At 39.6% G+C, this 17,421-nt stretch overlaps 1 protein-coding gene across 3 annotated transcripts in view; it reads right to left on the bottom strand.

Annotated features, from left to right (window-relative positions):
* Positions 1-698: 698 nt before the first annotated feature.
* RAD54B (RAD54 homolog B) overlaps positions 699-17,421 on the bottom strand; it is a 119,948-nt gene continuing 103,225 nt past the window's right edge. The window contains exons 14-17 of one of the 3 annotated variants that reach the window (XM_070802893.1): positions 13,370-13,631; positions 11,811-11,877; positions 11,426-11,623; positions 699-2,267 (exon numbers count right to left, since the gene is read on the bottom strand). In XM_070802893.1, the coding sequence (XP_070658994.1) occupies positions 2,050-2,267; positions 11,426-11,623; positions 11,811-11,877; positions 13,370-13,631 (745 nt within the window). In that variant the 3' untranslated portion in view covers positions 699-2,049. The remainder of the gene's footprint in view (positions 2,268-11,425; positions 11,624-11,810; positions 11,878-13,369; positions 13,632-17,421) is intronic. The other 2 variants (XM_070802894.1, XM_070802895.1) reach the window with 2 other exon arrangements.

The raw sequence follows: 17,421 nt of genomic DNA, 5'->3' as shown, positions 1-17,421 counted from the left end.
ATTTCGACGTGGTCTGTTTTTCAAAAGTGGTATGATGCAAAATTTATTATACTTTTAAAAATGTTTTCATGTATCAGCTCATTCCATTCAACGATTATTCTGCCAACAACTAGTGAAAACTGGATGCCATCAATCATAATTATTCAAGTGCTTTTCCTCGGTGATGCCTCTGTGGGTAATGTCTTAGGTCAGGTCACCTGGACAACAGACCGAGCAGATGTGCACGCAGGGAGTTTGTCAGGAGTGACGTCTGTAAGGCACTGAAGGAAGCAGGTCTGGACACAGAGACAAGCTGAACGGCAGTGAAGCAACAACACAGGCCTCAACGGAGGGCCTAGAGCTGGAGTGGGCCCTGAAGGCTTGTCCCAGACTGAGGCAAGGGGCTGGGCCTTTCTACCCTACATCATCAGATCAGTGGGCGCCAGTCACCTAGGGGAGGGACGGGAACTTTGCATAAGACAGCTCCTTTCAGCTGTGGGCTCTTCTTGGAGAGAGACTTGGCTATGAGTGGTCGCTGGTGACACTCCCAACAGCTGGATAAACGAGCAGCTTGATCCTAAAGGGGGCAACCTGGGCAGAACACCCTAGTGTCCACTACAGTTAACATAAGACAATAACACAGCTAGTCTCTTACCTTTTTAAAAAGATTTTATACCTGAGAATAATGTGATACAAGGTACATACTGAAGACAGCTTTATATGTTAAGCCTCATATAAGAAGCCTGTAAACAGAGTCCAGAAATGCCATTTTCGCTTTTTATTAGTTGATTACTTCCTTTCTGAAAAACTTGGTCCCCAAAATGCCAGTTCATGAATCATAGATGTACAAATGCCCAGGCGTGCATGTGTATACGTGTTTAGTCTCTCAGTCGTGTCCGACTCTTTGTGATCCCACGGACTGTAGCCTGCCAGGCTTCTCTGTCCATGGGGATTCTCCAGGCAAGAATACTGGAGTGGGTAGCCTTTGCCTTCTCCAGGGGATCTTCTGAACCCACTGATCGAACCCAGGTCTCCCACATTGCAGGTGGATTCTTTACCATTTGAGCCACCAGGGAAGCCCAAGAATACTGGAATGGGTAGCCTATCCCTTCTCCAGGGGATCTTCCTGACCCAGGAATCGAGGGGGTCTCCTGCATTGCAAGCGGATTCTTTACCATCTGAGCTACTAAGGAAGCCCACAAATGCCCGGCATGGCACTACAGATCTAATGAACTCAGATTTGATGATAATTGAGTCTTTACTCAAAACCTTAAGACCATATTTGGTCTAAAAGAAATTTCCCTAAAAGGAATCAAAAGCTGATTATAGGAGCCCTAACTGGAGATTAAATGAGTAATTCCTTTCTCTTTGCAACTTCAGTCTTGTAAAGCTTGCTTTGTACACTAATGCCAACAATTACCCGAGAAACCTTCAACATGATGGTAGCTGAACCATGGTCCAGTGTATACACAGTGCTTGGTGGACATGGCTTTACAGACCACATGTCAGTCCCCTAGGAGTCAGAGGTCCCAGATTAGAAACCAGTGCTTTGAAGGGTCCAATGCTCCTCCCCATCCTGACACAACCTACACACCATTCTCATCCAAACTGCCTGCATCACATCTTCAGCATCTGTAATCCCAATCTCTCATTTTCTTTCTCCCTTGAGCTATAGTTTAAACTTATCAAAGTTTTCAATTGTCTCCCACATCTATGGCTGCAATTCCTAATCGATTTAGCTTTCCCAAAGACAAGAAACTGGGCATTTTACCTTTTAGTATTCCTTATGAAAATTCTTTAGAAAGCACTTAATAAAGTGTACAAACTATGGATTTATTGATAAGCAATTATAGGATGATAGAAGTATGTCTTTAATGTTTCAATATTTAGGAACATATACAAAACATTAAACAAGTCAGTTCTGACTACCATATCAAAACTATAATATAGTGTTCAACAAAATACATTATTATAATTAAAATACTTCTATTTGTTTTCCAGAAGTACATTTACTTACTAGATTAACTTTTTAAAGGGGGAAGCAAAGTAACATCATAAAGTAATATTTCATTATATAGCAGTAGTTTGATTGGTTATATTTTGAAAAAAGAATGATACATTTTCTCTTATTCTTTCAAGAAAAGGATCTGTAAGATTTAAATGATCTCCAGGAAAATGTCTCCATTGCTTCAGTTGTGACATGGAGAGAGGTTTCAGGGAATCAGACTTCTGTTGATGTGGACCAAGCTGACAATTTCTAGACACGGGGAGTTTTTCCAATGAATCACCTGAAACAAGTAAAACAATAAGAAAATCCTTAGGCCAATCAATACTCTATTATATACAATACTTTTCTTATTATATAATGAGTTTGTGTGACTTATTACATTTGATTACCATAGTTCATGTTAAGATGAGCAAATTCAATTAATTCATTCCTTCTACGAATATTTATAAATTGTTTATTATGTGTTAACTTGAGCAAAGAGGGCCAAAGTGGTCAACAAAAATAGACATGGCCTCTGACTTCAAGGACCTTATGATCTAACAAGAGAACTACACATTAAACAAATAATCATCCAGAGAGATAGATGTATTATAGGTCCACAATTTCTCATCTAAAAGCCTGTGGGGCCAGATAGGTTTCCTAATTTAGAATACAACTGTAACAACGTGGGATAACACTCCATAATCAAATTCATTAATCAGCTATGGCAAGAACAGTTGTACAAAAGAGATTGAAGACCATCAATAAATTCACATTAATTTAGCTAAGGTATCTGCCACCAAATAAGATTGTTGCAAATTTATGAAAGTGAAGTGAGTGAAAGTCGCTCAGTCGTGTCCGACTCTTTGCGCCCCCATGGACTATACAGTCCATGGAATTCTCCAGGCCAGAATACTGGAGTGGGTAGCCTTTCCCTTCTCCAGAGGATCTTCCCAACCCAGGGATCAAACCCGGGTCTCCTGCATTGCAGGCGGATTCTTTACCAGCTGAGCCATAAGGGGGAAGGTGCGGGGTCGGGGGGCGGGGTGACAACTTTTGGTCTTTCAAGCTTTCTAGATTTCAAAACTGGAAATAAGGAACTATGGAGCCACATTACAAACAGAGATAAGGGTATGAAGCTAAGACAGAGAGGGCTGTGAGCATGTACAACAGGAGAAGCTGACCTGTGTTATTCAGATCTGAAGGACGACAGAGTGGCCACAATGGCAAAGTAGGAAGACCCTGAGCTCGCCTTCTCCCACGGGCACACCAAAAGTAGGACTATGTAATTGTTACAAATTGCAACTTTCTATGAGAGGGACGTGAAGACCAACAGAAGAGATTTTCCACAATTAAAGACAGAAAGAACTACAAGGAGATGGGTAGGAGATGCAGAGATGCAGTCAGGACCCACCCCGCTACGTAGGTGACCCACGAACTGGAGGATAATCACAATTGCAGAGGTTCTCCCCAAAGACCAAGGGGCCTGTGGCCCATGTCAAGCTCTCCAGCCTGGGGGTCCCGCACAGGGAAGATGAGCCCCCAAAACATCTGGCTTTGAAGACCAGAGGGAATTGCATATGGGAAAGCCAGAGGACTATAGGAAATAGAGGCCACTTCTCCAAGATCAGGAAAAACCCAACCTATTTAACACACAAAAATAAGCACAGAGGCAAAATGAGGAGACAGAAGAGTATGTTCCAAGCAAAGAAATAAGATAAAACCCCAGAGGACGTAGTAAGAGAAGTAGAGATAAGCAATCAACCCAATAAAGAGTTCAAGATAATAATCATATAGATGTGCAACAAACTCAGGAGATGAACGGTGAGAAGTTTAACAAGAGCTAGAAAATAGAAGAACCAAACAGAGCAGAAGATACAAAAGCTGAGGCTGCTTTGAGGATCTAGGAGACAGTAGAAAAATACCTTCAAAGTACTGACCAAAAAAAAAACACCCCAAATATTAAAAAACCCTATCAACTAGAACTGTACACCCAGCAAAGACAGAATTTAAGAAAGAGAAAAAACACTTTGAAAAATAAAATACTGAGAGACTTAATCACTAATAGACCCTTGTTGGGGGAAAAAAACAAAAAATGAAAAGACAGACAGTAGAAATGAATCAAAATATATCCGTAATTATAATTAATGTAAATAGACTGAATGCTCTAGTTGAAAGAAAACATCAGACCGGATGAAAAAAGAAAATTCAGGCTCATGCTATTTAAATGAGAGCTACCTAAAATGATACAGAAAGATTTAATGTAAAAGAATGGGAAAAGATGTATCAGATAAATACTAACAATGAGAAAGTCAGTGTAATATATTAACATAAGACAAAATGAAAGCAAAAGATGTTAGGGATAAAGCAATCCCTACATAATGAAAATATAAATAATAATGAAATAATAATGAAAACATTTCACAAACAACATATAAAGTATATAAAGCAAAAATTGACAGAACAATGAGAAAGAGAAAACTTCACTGTCATACTGTAAGATTTTAATGTATTTCTTAATAATACATCTAACAAAGAATTAGGTTATTAACAGAAAAATGGGCAAATGTTATGAACAGGTGGTTCACATAAAGAAAATACAGCTCTTAACCATAGAAAAGCATTCTCAACTTCACTCATAACAAAAGAAAATTAAATTAAAACTAGACAAATGAGCCATTTTTACTCTCAGACTGACAAAAACCCAAACATCTGATAATCCTAAACTGGGAAAGCTGTGGGGAAATAGTATACTGTTGGTGGGGTATAAATGATACAACCTCCACTCCAGTGGAGGGCACCTTAGCAGGACCTATCAAACTACAAATGTACATATTCTCTGACAGAGCAAAACTGATAATTAACCTTACAGAGATATTTGAACATGTGGAAAAAGATGTATGAATGAAGATGCATATTGACTGAAAAGAACCTAATTACATAGCTGTGAGGTTAGATGAATAAATTATGGTCTATTCATTCAATGGAGGATTATATAACTGAGGGGAAAATAAGAATAAGGAAACGTTCTGTAATGATACAGAAAGATCTTGAGATATACTATTAAATGAAAAAGGTAGAGTTCAGTTCTGTTTAGTCGCTCAGTTGTGTCTGACTCTTTGCGACCCCATGAGCCGCAGTACGCCAGGCCTCCCTGTCCATCACCAACTCCCCGAGTCCACCCAAACCCATGTCCATTGAGTCGGTGATGTCATCCAACCATCTCATCCTCCATCATCCCCTTCTCCTCCTGCCCTAAATCTTTCCCAGCATCAGGGTCTTTTCCAATGAGTCAACTCTTCACGTCAGGTGGCCAAAGAATTGGAGTTTCAGCTTCAACATTAGTCCTTCCAATGAATACCCAGGACTGACCTCCTTTAGGATGGACTGGTTGGATCTCCTTGCAGTCCAAGGGACTCTCAAGAGTCTTCTCCAACACCACAGTTCAAAAGCATCAATTCTTCAGCGCTCAGCTTTTTTTATAGTCCAACTCTCATATCCATACATGACCACTGGAAAAACCATAACCTTGACTAGACGGACCTTTGTCGGCAAAGTAATGTCTCTGCTTTTCAATATGCTATCTAGGTTGGTCATAACTTTTTCCTTCCAAGGAGTAAGTGTCTTTTAATTTCATGGCTGCAATCACCATCTGCAGTGACTTGGAGCCCTAAAAAATAAAGTCAGCCACTGTTTCCACTGTTTCCCCATCTATTTCCCATGAAGTGATGGAACCGGATGCCATGATCTTCGTTTTCTGAATGTTGAGCTTTAAGCCAACTTTTTCACTCTCCTCTTTCACTTTCATCAAGGGGCTCTTTAGTTTCTTTTTACTTTCTGCCATAAGGGTGGTGTCATCTGCATATCTGAGGTTATTGATATTTCTCCCAGCAATCTTGATGCCAGCTTGTGCTTCTTCCAGCCCAGCATTTCTCATGATGTACTCTGCATAGAAGTTAAATAAGCAGGGTGACAATATACAGCCTTGACGAACTCCTTTTCCTATTTGGAACCAGTCTGTTGTTCCATGTCCAGTTCTAACTGTTGCTTCCTGACCTGCATACAGATTTCTCAAGAGGCAGGTCAGGTGGTCTGGTATTCCCATCTCTTGAAGAATTTTCCACAGTTTACTGTGATCCACACAGTCAAAGGCTTTGGCATAGTCAATAAAGCAGAAATAGATGTTTTTCTGCTTTATTGTTTTCTTTTTCTTTTTCAGATGCTTTTCTGTTTTCTTGCTTTTTCCATGATCCAGCGGATGTTGGCAATTTGATCTCTGGTTCCTCTGCCTTTTCTAAAACCAGCTTGAACATCAGGAAGTTCATGGTTCATGTATTGCTGAAGCCTGGCTTGGAGAATTTTAAGTATCACTTTACTAGTGTGTGAGATGAGTGCAATTGTGCAGTAGTTTGAGCATTCTTTGGCATTGCCTTTCTTTGGGATTGGAATGAAAACTGACCTTTTCCAGTCCTGTGGCCACTGCTGAGTTTTCCAAATTTGCTGGCATATTGAGTGCAGCACTTTCACAGCATCATCTTTAAAGATGTGAAATAGCTCAACTGGAATTCCATCACCTCACTAGCTTTGTTCATAGTGGTGTTTCCTAAGGCCCACTTGATTTTGCATTCCAGGATGTCTGGTTCTAGGTGAGTGATCACACCATCGTGATTATCTGGGTCATGAAGATCTTTTTTGTACAGTTCTTCTGTGTATTCTTGCCACCTCTGCTTAATATCTTCTGCTTCTGTTAGGTCCATACCATTTCTGTCCTTTACTGAGCCCACCTTTGCATAAAATGTTTCCTTGGTATCTCTAATTTTCTTGAAGAGATCTCTAGTCTTTCCCATTCTATTGTTTTCCTCTATTTCTTTTCATTGAGCGCTGAGGAAGGTTTTCTTATCTTTCCTTGCTATTCTTTGGAACTCTGCATTCAGATGGGTGTATCTTTCCTTTTCTCCTTTGCTTTTCGCTTCTCTTCTTGTCACAGCTATTTGTAAGGCTTCCTCAGACAGCCATTTTGCTTTTTTGTGTTTCTTTTTCTTGGGGAAAAAGGCATAGAAGGTACAGAATCATACACATACTACACAATCCCTTATGGGGGCCTGGAGGGAACTGGGCAAATAATATTTATTCAGAGTTCCTTGCATATGTATAAAAATACATCTAGAAGGATACACAAAAAACTAGTAACAGTAGTTTTTTATAGGGCAGCAGGGCTAGAAACTAGACAGATGAGGGCATTACAGAAGGAAGTGTTTCCACCATATACATTTTATACTTTCAAATAGCTTTCATATGTAAACATTACATTTTTCAATGCAATTTTCCAGTTAAATTAGTAAATTTTTAAATCTTTAAAATAAGAAAAAAGTAATTTGGTAACAGAAAGTTTGACTCATACGGCAGAACTCTAAACTAAGTAATTAAGAGAATACAAATGATTTTCATGCACAAGAGAAACATTTAGTAACTGAACACACCAGGCCACACATACACCAAGTCTCAACAGTTGCCAAAGAATCAATGTCATGCAGACCATACCTGGGACTACAGTGCAGCAGCCAGAATTCAATAACAAAAACTAAAATACATTTTAAGCATACTTTTAAATATCTCATGAGCCAAAGAAGAAATCATAATGGAAAATAAAAAATATTTAGAACTGAAAAATAATTAAGATGGCATATCAAAATTATGAGATTCAGCTTAGTAGAAAATTTACAGCCTTAATAGCCATTTTAGAAAAGAAGACTGAAAGTCATTAACCTAAGGATTCAACTTTAGAAAATAAGGGAAAAAATTAGATAAACACAGGGCAAAAGAAAAGAAATAATTAGAATAGAAATCACTAAAATGGAAAAAACATACAACAGAGGAGATTAATGTTGACTATATAAAGTATAGATTATTTCATGCTAGTCTTATACAGTTTCACTTCTTAAACTCATCTCAATACAATTATCAAGTGACTTCCAACTTCCGGACATTGCTTGCTCAAGTACTACTCCAAATCGAGTTCCTATCTGAATGGTGTTCATTCTGGAGGGTTGACACTTTCAGCCTCATTTAAGCAGCACAAGTGGTGTGTGAGGTACTAAGAAGCATGGTGGCTTATGCGTACTGTCCACAAAGTATGACCTCATTAGGAATAAGTTGTACACAAAATAAACAGTAGGATTAGCCTGTCGGGTGTGTGTGTGTGAAACAGAAATAAGGATTAAAAACATTTCTCTAATTCTTAAATCATTATCAGGATTTGAAAGATTTTTACTAAATAAGTCAAATTTTCCAAAACTGATTCTGAAATAAGCTAAATTGAGAGAACTAACAGGGTTCTAATTAAAATTTTCTCTCCTACAGTAATGGAAATAAAACCAAAAATAAACAAATGGGACCTAATTAAAAGCAAAAGAAAACTATAAACAAGATGAAAAGACAACCCTCGGAATGTTAAAAAATAATTGCAAACGAAGCAACTGACAAAGGATTAATCTCCAGAATATACAAGCAGTTCATGCAGCTCAGTATCAGAAAACAAACAATCCAACCAAAACAAGGTGGAAGACCTAAACAAACATTTCTCCAAAGAAGACAAACGCATGAAAAGATACCCAACACTGAGTTTATTTTTGTGTATGGTGTTAGAAAGTGGTCTAGTTTCATTCTTTTACAAGTGGTTGACCAGATTTCCCAGCACCACTTGTTAAAGAGATTGTCTTTAATCCATTGTATATTCTTGCCTCCTTTGTCAAAGATAAGGTGTCCATATGTGCGTGGATTTATCTCTGGGCTTTCTATTTTATTCCATTGATCAATATTTCTGTCTTTGTGCCAGTACCATACTGTCTTGATAACTGTGGCTTTGTAGTAGAGCCTGAAGTCAGGTAGGTTGATTCCTCCAGTTCCATTCTTCTTTCTCAAGATAGCTTTGGCTATTCGAGGTTTTTTGTATTTCCATACAAATTGTGAAATTATTTGTTCTAGCTCTGTGAAGAATACTGTTGGTAGCTTGATAGGGATTGCGTTGAATCTATAAATTGCTTTGGGTAGTATACTCATTTTCAAAATAAACTCAAAATGGATTAAAGATCTAAACGTAAGACCAGAAACTATAAAACTCCTAGAGGAGAACATAGGCAAAACACTCTCCGACATACATCACAGCAGGATCCTCTATGACCCACCTCCCAGAATATTGGAAATAAAAGCAAAAATAAACAAATGGGACCTAATTAACCTTAAAAGCTTCTGCACATCAAAGGAAACTATTAGCAAGGTGAAAAGACAGCCTTCAGAATGGGAGAAAATAATAGCAAATGAAGCAACCAACAAACAACTAATCTCAAAAATATACAAGCAACTCCTACAGCTCAACTCCAGAAAAATAAACGACCCAATCAAAAAAATGGGCCAAAGAACTAAATAGACATTTCTCCAAAGAAGACATACAGATGGCTAACAAACACATGAAAAGATGCTCAACATCACTCATTATCAGAGAAATGCAAATCAAAACCTCTATGAGGTACCATTTCACACCAGTCAGAATGGCTGTGATCCAAAAGTCTACAAATAATAAATGCTGGAGAGGGTGTGGAGAAAAGGGAACCCTCTTACACTGTTGGTGGGAATGCAAACTAGTACAGTCACTATGGAGAACAGTGTGGAGATTCCTTAAAAAACTGGAAATAGAACTGCCTTATGATCCAGCAATCCCACTGCTGGGCATACACACTGAGGAAACCAGAAGGGAAAGAGACACGTGTACCCCAATGTTCATCGCAGCACTGTTTATAATAGCCAGGACATGGAAGCAACCTAGATGTCCATCAGCAGATGAATGGATAAGAAAGCTGTGGTACATATACACAATGGAGTATTACTCAGCCATTAAAAAGAATACATTTGAATCAGTTCTAATGAGGTGGATGAAACTGGAGCCTATTATACAGAGTGAAGTAAGCCAGAAGGAAAAACATAAATACAGTATACTAACGCATATATATGGAATTTAGAAAGATGGTAACAATAACCCGGTGTACGAGACAGCAAAAGAGACACTGATGTATAGAACAGTCTTATGGACTCTGTGGGAGAGGGAGAGGGTGGGAAGATTTGGGAGAATGGCATTGAAACATGTAAAATATCATGTAAGAAACGAGTTGCCAGTCCAGGTTCGATGCACGATACTGGATGCTTGGGGCTAGTGCACTGGGACGACCCAGAGGGATGGTATGGGGAGGGAGGAGGGAGGAGGGTTCAGGATGGGGAACACATGTATACCTGTGGCGGATTCATTTTGATATTTGGCAAAACTAATACAATTATGTAAAGTTTAAAAATAAAATAAAATTAGAAAAAAAAAGAAAAATTGAGTTTCAATAAAACAGAAAAGATACCCAACACTGAAAACACATGAAAAGATACTCAACATTGATGATTATTAAAGAAATGCAAATCAAAACTACAATAAGGTATCACCTCACACTGGTCAGAATGACCATCAACAAAAAAATCTACAGACAATAAATTCTGGAGAGGATATGGAGAAAAGGGAGTCCTCTTGCACTGTTGGTGGGAAAGCAAATTGATACAGCACTATTCCTTTAAACAACTAGGAATAAAACTACCATGTGACCCAGCAATCCCACTACTGGGCATAAACCTTGAGGAAACCATAATTCAAAAAGACTCATGTACCCCAATGTTCACTGCAGCACTATTTACAAGAGCTAGGACATGGAAGCCACCTAGATGTCCACTGACCTAAAAGAGCCTGTGGCACATATATACAATGGAATGTTACTCAGCCATAAACAGGAAGAAGTCTGAGTCAGTTGAAGTGAGGTGGATGAAACTGAAGCTTGTTATACAGGGTGAAGTTAAGTTAAAAAGAGGAAAATATCGTATATTAGTACATACATATGGAATCTAGAAAAACGGTACTGACAAACCTATTTACAGGACAGGAGCAGAGACACAGACGTAGAGAACAGACTGGAGCAGCTGGGGAGGAGGGGGTGGGTATGGATTGCGAGAGCAGCACTGACGAATAAATAGCGCCACGTGTGAGACTGCTGAGCGTGAAGCAGCTGTGCAGCACGGGCATCTCAGCTGGGTGCTCTGGGGTGGCCTGGGGGTGGGGTGGGGAGGGGATAAGAGGGAGGCTCAGGAGGCAGGGGATATATGTACACTTATACCTGAGTCATGTTGTCGTACAGCAGAAACCAACACAACACTATAAAGCAATTATCCTCCAATTAAAAACAAAGGGGAGGAGGCAAAAAAAAATTTTTTTTTCTCAAATATCCAGGTCATAGCTGCCCTAAGACCTGAAGAAGAAAAAAGAAAACTAACATATGCAAGTGGTCAATATTTTAGTTATTCTGTTTTTAAATATTTTCAACTGCTCAAGAGTGACCACTTAACTTCATCATAAAGAAGTAAAATGCAACTAACCTGTATGATTTTCTCCTGTACATTCACAGTCAAGCAGGTCATGAGTAACGCAATGTGAACTTTCATGCAATGTGAACAAATTTTTAAGTTCTTCCACTGAAAACTGAATATGATCAGATGTCTTGGATAGGTCTACAACTGCCCCAGAAAGACCTTGTTTACTGATCTGTCTTTGATAGATCTTTTCCTCTATGGTACCTGAAGAGAAAACATTCATGAGCTTTCCTTTAGATCTTTACAACTGTCATTTTGGTAGGGTAAAATACATTTATTATTATACTAGCTAACAAAATAATATTCCTGGTACTGAAGCACAGTTTAACACACAAAATACCTTTATTTACTCAAAGAGAATGCATCTTTTTTCATACTGGAGGGTTACTACCTGTGGTTAGGAGTCTGTAAATATGTACAGGGTGCTTCTGACCATCTCTCCACACTCTAGACATTGCCTGTAGAAAATAAATGAGAATTCTGAAAGTACAATAGAAACTAATAACCTTCTCCACATAAGCAACTTATATTCATAAACTTAAGACTAGGAATTCTAGATTTCACTTACAGCTTCAAAAAACAAGGCCCAGGCATAACTAAGCCTTCTCTACTTCAATTTTTTTCCTGAGTTAAAGAAAGGGATGAATGAACACCTCACTATGGTACTGTAAAATAACCACAGGGTGCCCTGCAACAGTGAGAGGGGCTATCTGCATCGAAAAAACAAATGGGATAGCAAGTTTGGGAAGTAAGAATGCCAAGAACCAAGGATAGCATGGGCATGGAGGGTTTATTCTCGGTCCAACAGGCTAATGATTCACCTCTAAGGAACCCTAGGATACCTGCAATCAGCTCAGGCCCTAGGTAGATCCCTGAGGTTTTAAGATTTATCGGTGATACTATTTAGTAAAAGGTTGATATTCAAACCCTGAACATTCCAAAGAAAATTATGGCCCTCAACCAGCTTCTGGAAGCCCCTGGAATATCGTGCTTGATAAAAGCATCTTAGGTTACCTGGGGTCTTGGGCCACGCCAAGCTGTTTATGCTAACGATGTGATTTAGGTGGGGACTTGGGGCAGTTTGACCTTTGCAGAGGCCAATTCGTGCCTACATGACCAACCTCCCACAAAAAGTCTAGACACCAAGGCTCAAGTGAACTTCTCTGCTTGACAAAATTCCATGGGTGTTGTCACTCACTGATGCTGGGAAAATTAAGTGTTGTCCATACAATCCCATAGGGAAAGGAAAACCGGAAGCTTGTACCTGCTCTCTCCTGGACTCTGCCCTATGTACCTTTCACCTGTGCTGATTTTACTCTGTATCCTTTCACTGTAATAAACCCTAACTTGAGTATAACTGTTTTTCCTGATTCTGTGAGTCCTTCTAGTGAATCACTGAACCTGAGGGTCGTCTCCCGGTCCCCTAACACAGCTACCAGGTGAGGCGCAAATCTATAGGTAGAAACCTCAAAATCTGTGAAGATGGACTGTACTCTGAAGAAAACCAAAGGCTGCTTCTGAGATATTTTCCTAAGGAAGCTAATTTTGCCTTTTCACCATACCCTGCACAAACACCAATCATGGCACCTGCAACACCTTGCTGTCCTCCCCTGATGGTCACGGGCATCCTGAAGGCTAGCTAACTACAGAGCCAAGTAGGGCCTGGAGACATACCGGCTTGGGTATGAATCCTGGCTCTGCCTCTTATAAGCTATGTGACCTGGAACAAGCTTCCATAGCTTCATCTGCAAAACAGAGCTTACAACACACACACTTGCAGGACTACTGTGAGGACTGAACAGATGTAAAGCATTTAGTAGAATGCCTGATACAAAATAAGGGCTGAATATGCAGCAGTTCTTATACTTCATCATCACCCTCATATGCCCGCAGGCATCGTATCCCCCTTCGGCATTTTATAATGTTTGTTTAATATAGAAAAAGTCCTACCTGGATATCAGTAGCTGGATTCCAATCAATGTCATAGAGGATTAAGTGAGATCCTCCAATAAGGTTAAGCCCCACACCACCAGCTTTTGAACTTAACAAAAAAATAAAATCAGAAGAGTATTTACTATTAAAGCCATCAACAATTTGCTGCCTTTGAGAGATTGGGGTCTGTCCATCAAGTCTTGTATAAGCATATCCATGACGCTTGCAGACTTCTTGTAAAATATCCAGGGTTCGTGTATAGTTGGATACCAACACAACTCTGTCAATCAAAAAGAAAGAATCTTCATATACAACTTGGAAGCAGTATTAGATTCTTTTAATTAGAGAAAAATACTAATATTATCACTGATATTTATAGAATATCCAAGAGAACTCTGTATAATTAAAACATAGATTCTCTTTCAAATTCCATTTTAAAGTCAATATCTAAGAGGGAATTCCCTGGCAGTCCAGTGGTTAGGACTCTGTGCTTTCACTGCCAAAGGCATGGGTTCAATCCCTGGTTGGCGAGCTGGGATCCCACAAGGCACATGGTGTGGCCAAAACAAAGAAATCTAAGAGACTTTCAGTATAAAGATAAGGGAGTAAACACCTTTCTGCTTTCGTTACTTTCTTAAGTCACCCTAAGAACAGCAGGAGAATAAGAAACAGAAACACAAAGTCTATCTCTGATGAAACAAGGAGAGATTTATATACGAAAACAGAAACTAGTGGAATGGTGATATGTTTAGGAGTGAAATCTAAGTGCCCAAAGAGGGATATACAAGTCCATTCACACAGTCACATCTTATAAAGCCAGCGCAGAAGGAAGGGGTTTAGACTGCAGCTATTACAAGAACAAAGTTAAGTAGATCCCAGGCCCTACTCCTATGAAACTAGTTGACTTCTCTTTCTCAACTAGAATACTTACTCTCTGTGGAAAGTAAATCAAAGAAACTTAGACCAGGGAACTCCAGAAGGTAGAGATATAGCAACAAACCAAAATGCGAGTCTGAGTTTCCCATGTCTCTCATCCCCTAGCAGACTAGCCCAGGCTTATTCACATGGTAACAAGAAGGTTCCAGGAACCCCAAGGGAGGGCAAGCCCCACTGCACAAGATCTTTTCAAGCCCCCTGTTTTGCCATGTTTGCCAGCATCTCATGGGCCAATCCAAGTCAGGTGGCTGAGCTCAGAGTAAGAATGGGATATCACCCAAAGTTACACAGCAAAGGAACAAGGATAGAGGGAGGGAGAACTTGAGACCATTGGTTGCAATCTACCAACATTCCTATAAAAAGAATCTGCCTGTACTAATATAGGAACAACATTATTACTACTATTAGTAGTATAGGAAGAACACTCCAGTACTAATATTTCAGTCACTTTTTCCCTTCCTTTTCAATACTATTGTGTGGATGAATAACATTATCCAAACATAGTTTTTCTGACACAACTTTACTGGACTGGAGGAAGTCTGGTTTAGAATATTTTTCCAAAACAAGTTCTTATAAGACTAGTTGTAGACTAACAGGAGCAGTGATTATCTTGGTAAGGAGTCTTGGACAATCCCCTTTCAGAGGTCGCGAGCTCTCCCTTCCCCGCCACATACATACCACTTTCAAATAAGGACAGTATTTTTATGATTACTTTACTGTCCCTAAAAGCAGCTGAAATCTGCAGGCAAGGCTGCCGTGTGAGGTAGAGCGCAAGGTGTACCCAGTACAGGAGTGTCCAACCAAGATGTATGGAGGCTGGAATTCAACATGAACTCTGCTCACTAGGTTTCAAGCCATGCATAAATGCAACAACCAAGAGGGAAGAGGAACTTTTTAAATTTTGAAGTATCTTTTTTAGAAATTCCATATAAGGGCCACCATCCAGACAAGTTAGGAGCTCTAATTCATCTTAACATACACAAAAGCACTGTTGAAGAGTTCAGCCTGTGGACCTGAAACACACTACCCGGTTCCGGTTAATGACAGCACAGTAGGTCAAGTGACAGCAATACTATCCCTGAAGTCAAACACTGTGAGCAACTTACAGCTACATATTTTAAAGGTCTGGGAGATGTTTGTGCAGAGGCAGTTCAGCTGTGGAAAACCTGACCTCTACACCCAATTGGCCATATGAGAAAAAACATAAAGGGCTACAACTCAAGAACAACAACAACAAAAAAACCCAATTAAAAAATGGGCAAAGGATTTGAATAGACATCTTCCAAAGAAAATATACAAATAGTCAACAAGTACATTAAAAGTTGCCCAGTATCACTAATTACTGTGGGTGTGTGGGCGCTGGTATGCATTCAGGCGCTCAGTTGTGTCCAGCTCTTTACGACCCCATCGACTGTAGCCTGCCAGGCTCCTCGGTACATGGCATTTTCCAGGTAAGAATACTAGAGTGGGTTGCCATTTCCTACTCCGAGAGATCTTTCTGACCCAGAGATCAAACACACATCTCTTACATCTCTTGCAATGGCAGGCAGATTCTTTACCACTGTGCCATTTGGAAAGCCCCCATTAATTACTAAGGAAATGCAAATCAAAACCACAATGAGATATCTTACACCCATTAGGACGTCACAAACAAAACAGAAAATAGCAATACTGGTGAGGCTGTTGAGAAACTAGAACCTTTGTGCACTCTTGGTGAGAATGTAAAATGTGTGGTCACTGCAAAAAAAGAGTATGGACGTTCCTTAAAAAATTAAAAAGAGAATTATCCTATGATCCAACAATTCTATTTCTGGATATGTATCCAAAGGAATCGAAAAGATGGTCTCAAAAAGACACTGATACACTCATGTTCACAGCAACATTATTCACAACAGCCAAAAGGTGGAAGCAGCCCAACTGTCCATCAGCAGATGAATGGGTAAACAAAATATCATATATATACAGTGGACTATTATTCGGCCTTAAAAAGGAAAGAAATTCTGACACGTGTTAGAACATGGATGAACTTTGAGGACATTATGCTAAGCAGAATAAGCTAGTCATAAAAAGACAAAACATCATATGATTTCACTTATGTACGGTACCTACAGTAATCAGATTCATGGAGACAGAAATTAGACGGGTGGTAACATGAAATTAAAAGATGCTTACTCCTTGGAAGGAAAGTTATGACCAACCTAGATAGCATATTCAAAAGCAGAGACATTACTTTGCCAACAAAGGTCCGTCTAGTCAAGGCTATGGTTTTTCCAGTACTCATGTATGGATGTGAGAGTTGGACTGTGAAGAAAGCTGAGCACCGAAGAATTGATGCTTTTGAACCGTGGTGTTGGAGAAGACTCTTGAGAGTCCCTTGGACTGCAAGGAGATCCAACCAGTCTATTCTAAAGGAGATCAGTCCTGTTCTTTGGAAGGACTGAAGCTAAAGCTGAAACTCAAATTCTTTGGCCACCTGACATGAAGAGTTGACTCATTGGAAAAGACTCTGATGCTGGGAAAGACTGAGGGGTGGAGGAGAAGGGGATGACGGAGGATGAGATGGCTGGATGGCATCATTGACTCGATGGACATGAGTTTGAGTGAACTCTGGGAGTTGGTGATGGACAGGGAGGCCTGGCGTGCTGTGATTCATGGGGTCGCAGAGTCAGACACAACTGAGTGACTGAACTGAACTGAACACACTAGTATGTATAAAATATTATCCAATAAAACATTTTAATCCAACTGTATTAAAGAGTTCATAGAAAGTTTCCTTATTTTGGTCACTTCATTATTATGATAAAAGCAAATGACACTATTAATGCTCCAAAGAGGTGAAGCAGACTCCTTGACAATTCAATATAATTACTATTTTTCAAACCTTTCTCTGTATTTTTGCATTCAGTAAGTTTGAATATCTCTTACCAGGATAATTAAGACACAGTCCCTGCACTATAGGTGCTGATATAGAAGAGAGCTACTGATCACAGTATAACATGAGAAGAGCTCCACCAGAGGCAGGGACATGACGCCAGGGGTGTACAGAAGAGAGGCTGTGAACTCTGTATGAGGCCGGGGTTTCCAAGGGGAGAAAGCATCTGAGCTGAGTCTTAATGAAGAGAAAGTTGGCCAGA

Source organism: Bos indicus, chromosome 14 (genome assembly GCF_029378745.1).
Source record: "Bos indicus isolate NIAB-ARS_2022 breed Sahiwal x Tharparkar chromosome 14, NIAB-ARS_B.indTharparkar_mat_pri_1.0, whole genome shotgun sequence".
Classification (NCBI taxonomy): domain Eukaryota; kingdom Metazoa; phylum Chordata; class Mammalia; order Artiodactyla; family Bovidae; genus Bos; species Bos indicus.
Note: the sequence above shows the minus strand (reverse complement) of the source record. Positions and strands in the feature narration are given on the sequence as shown.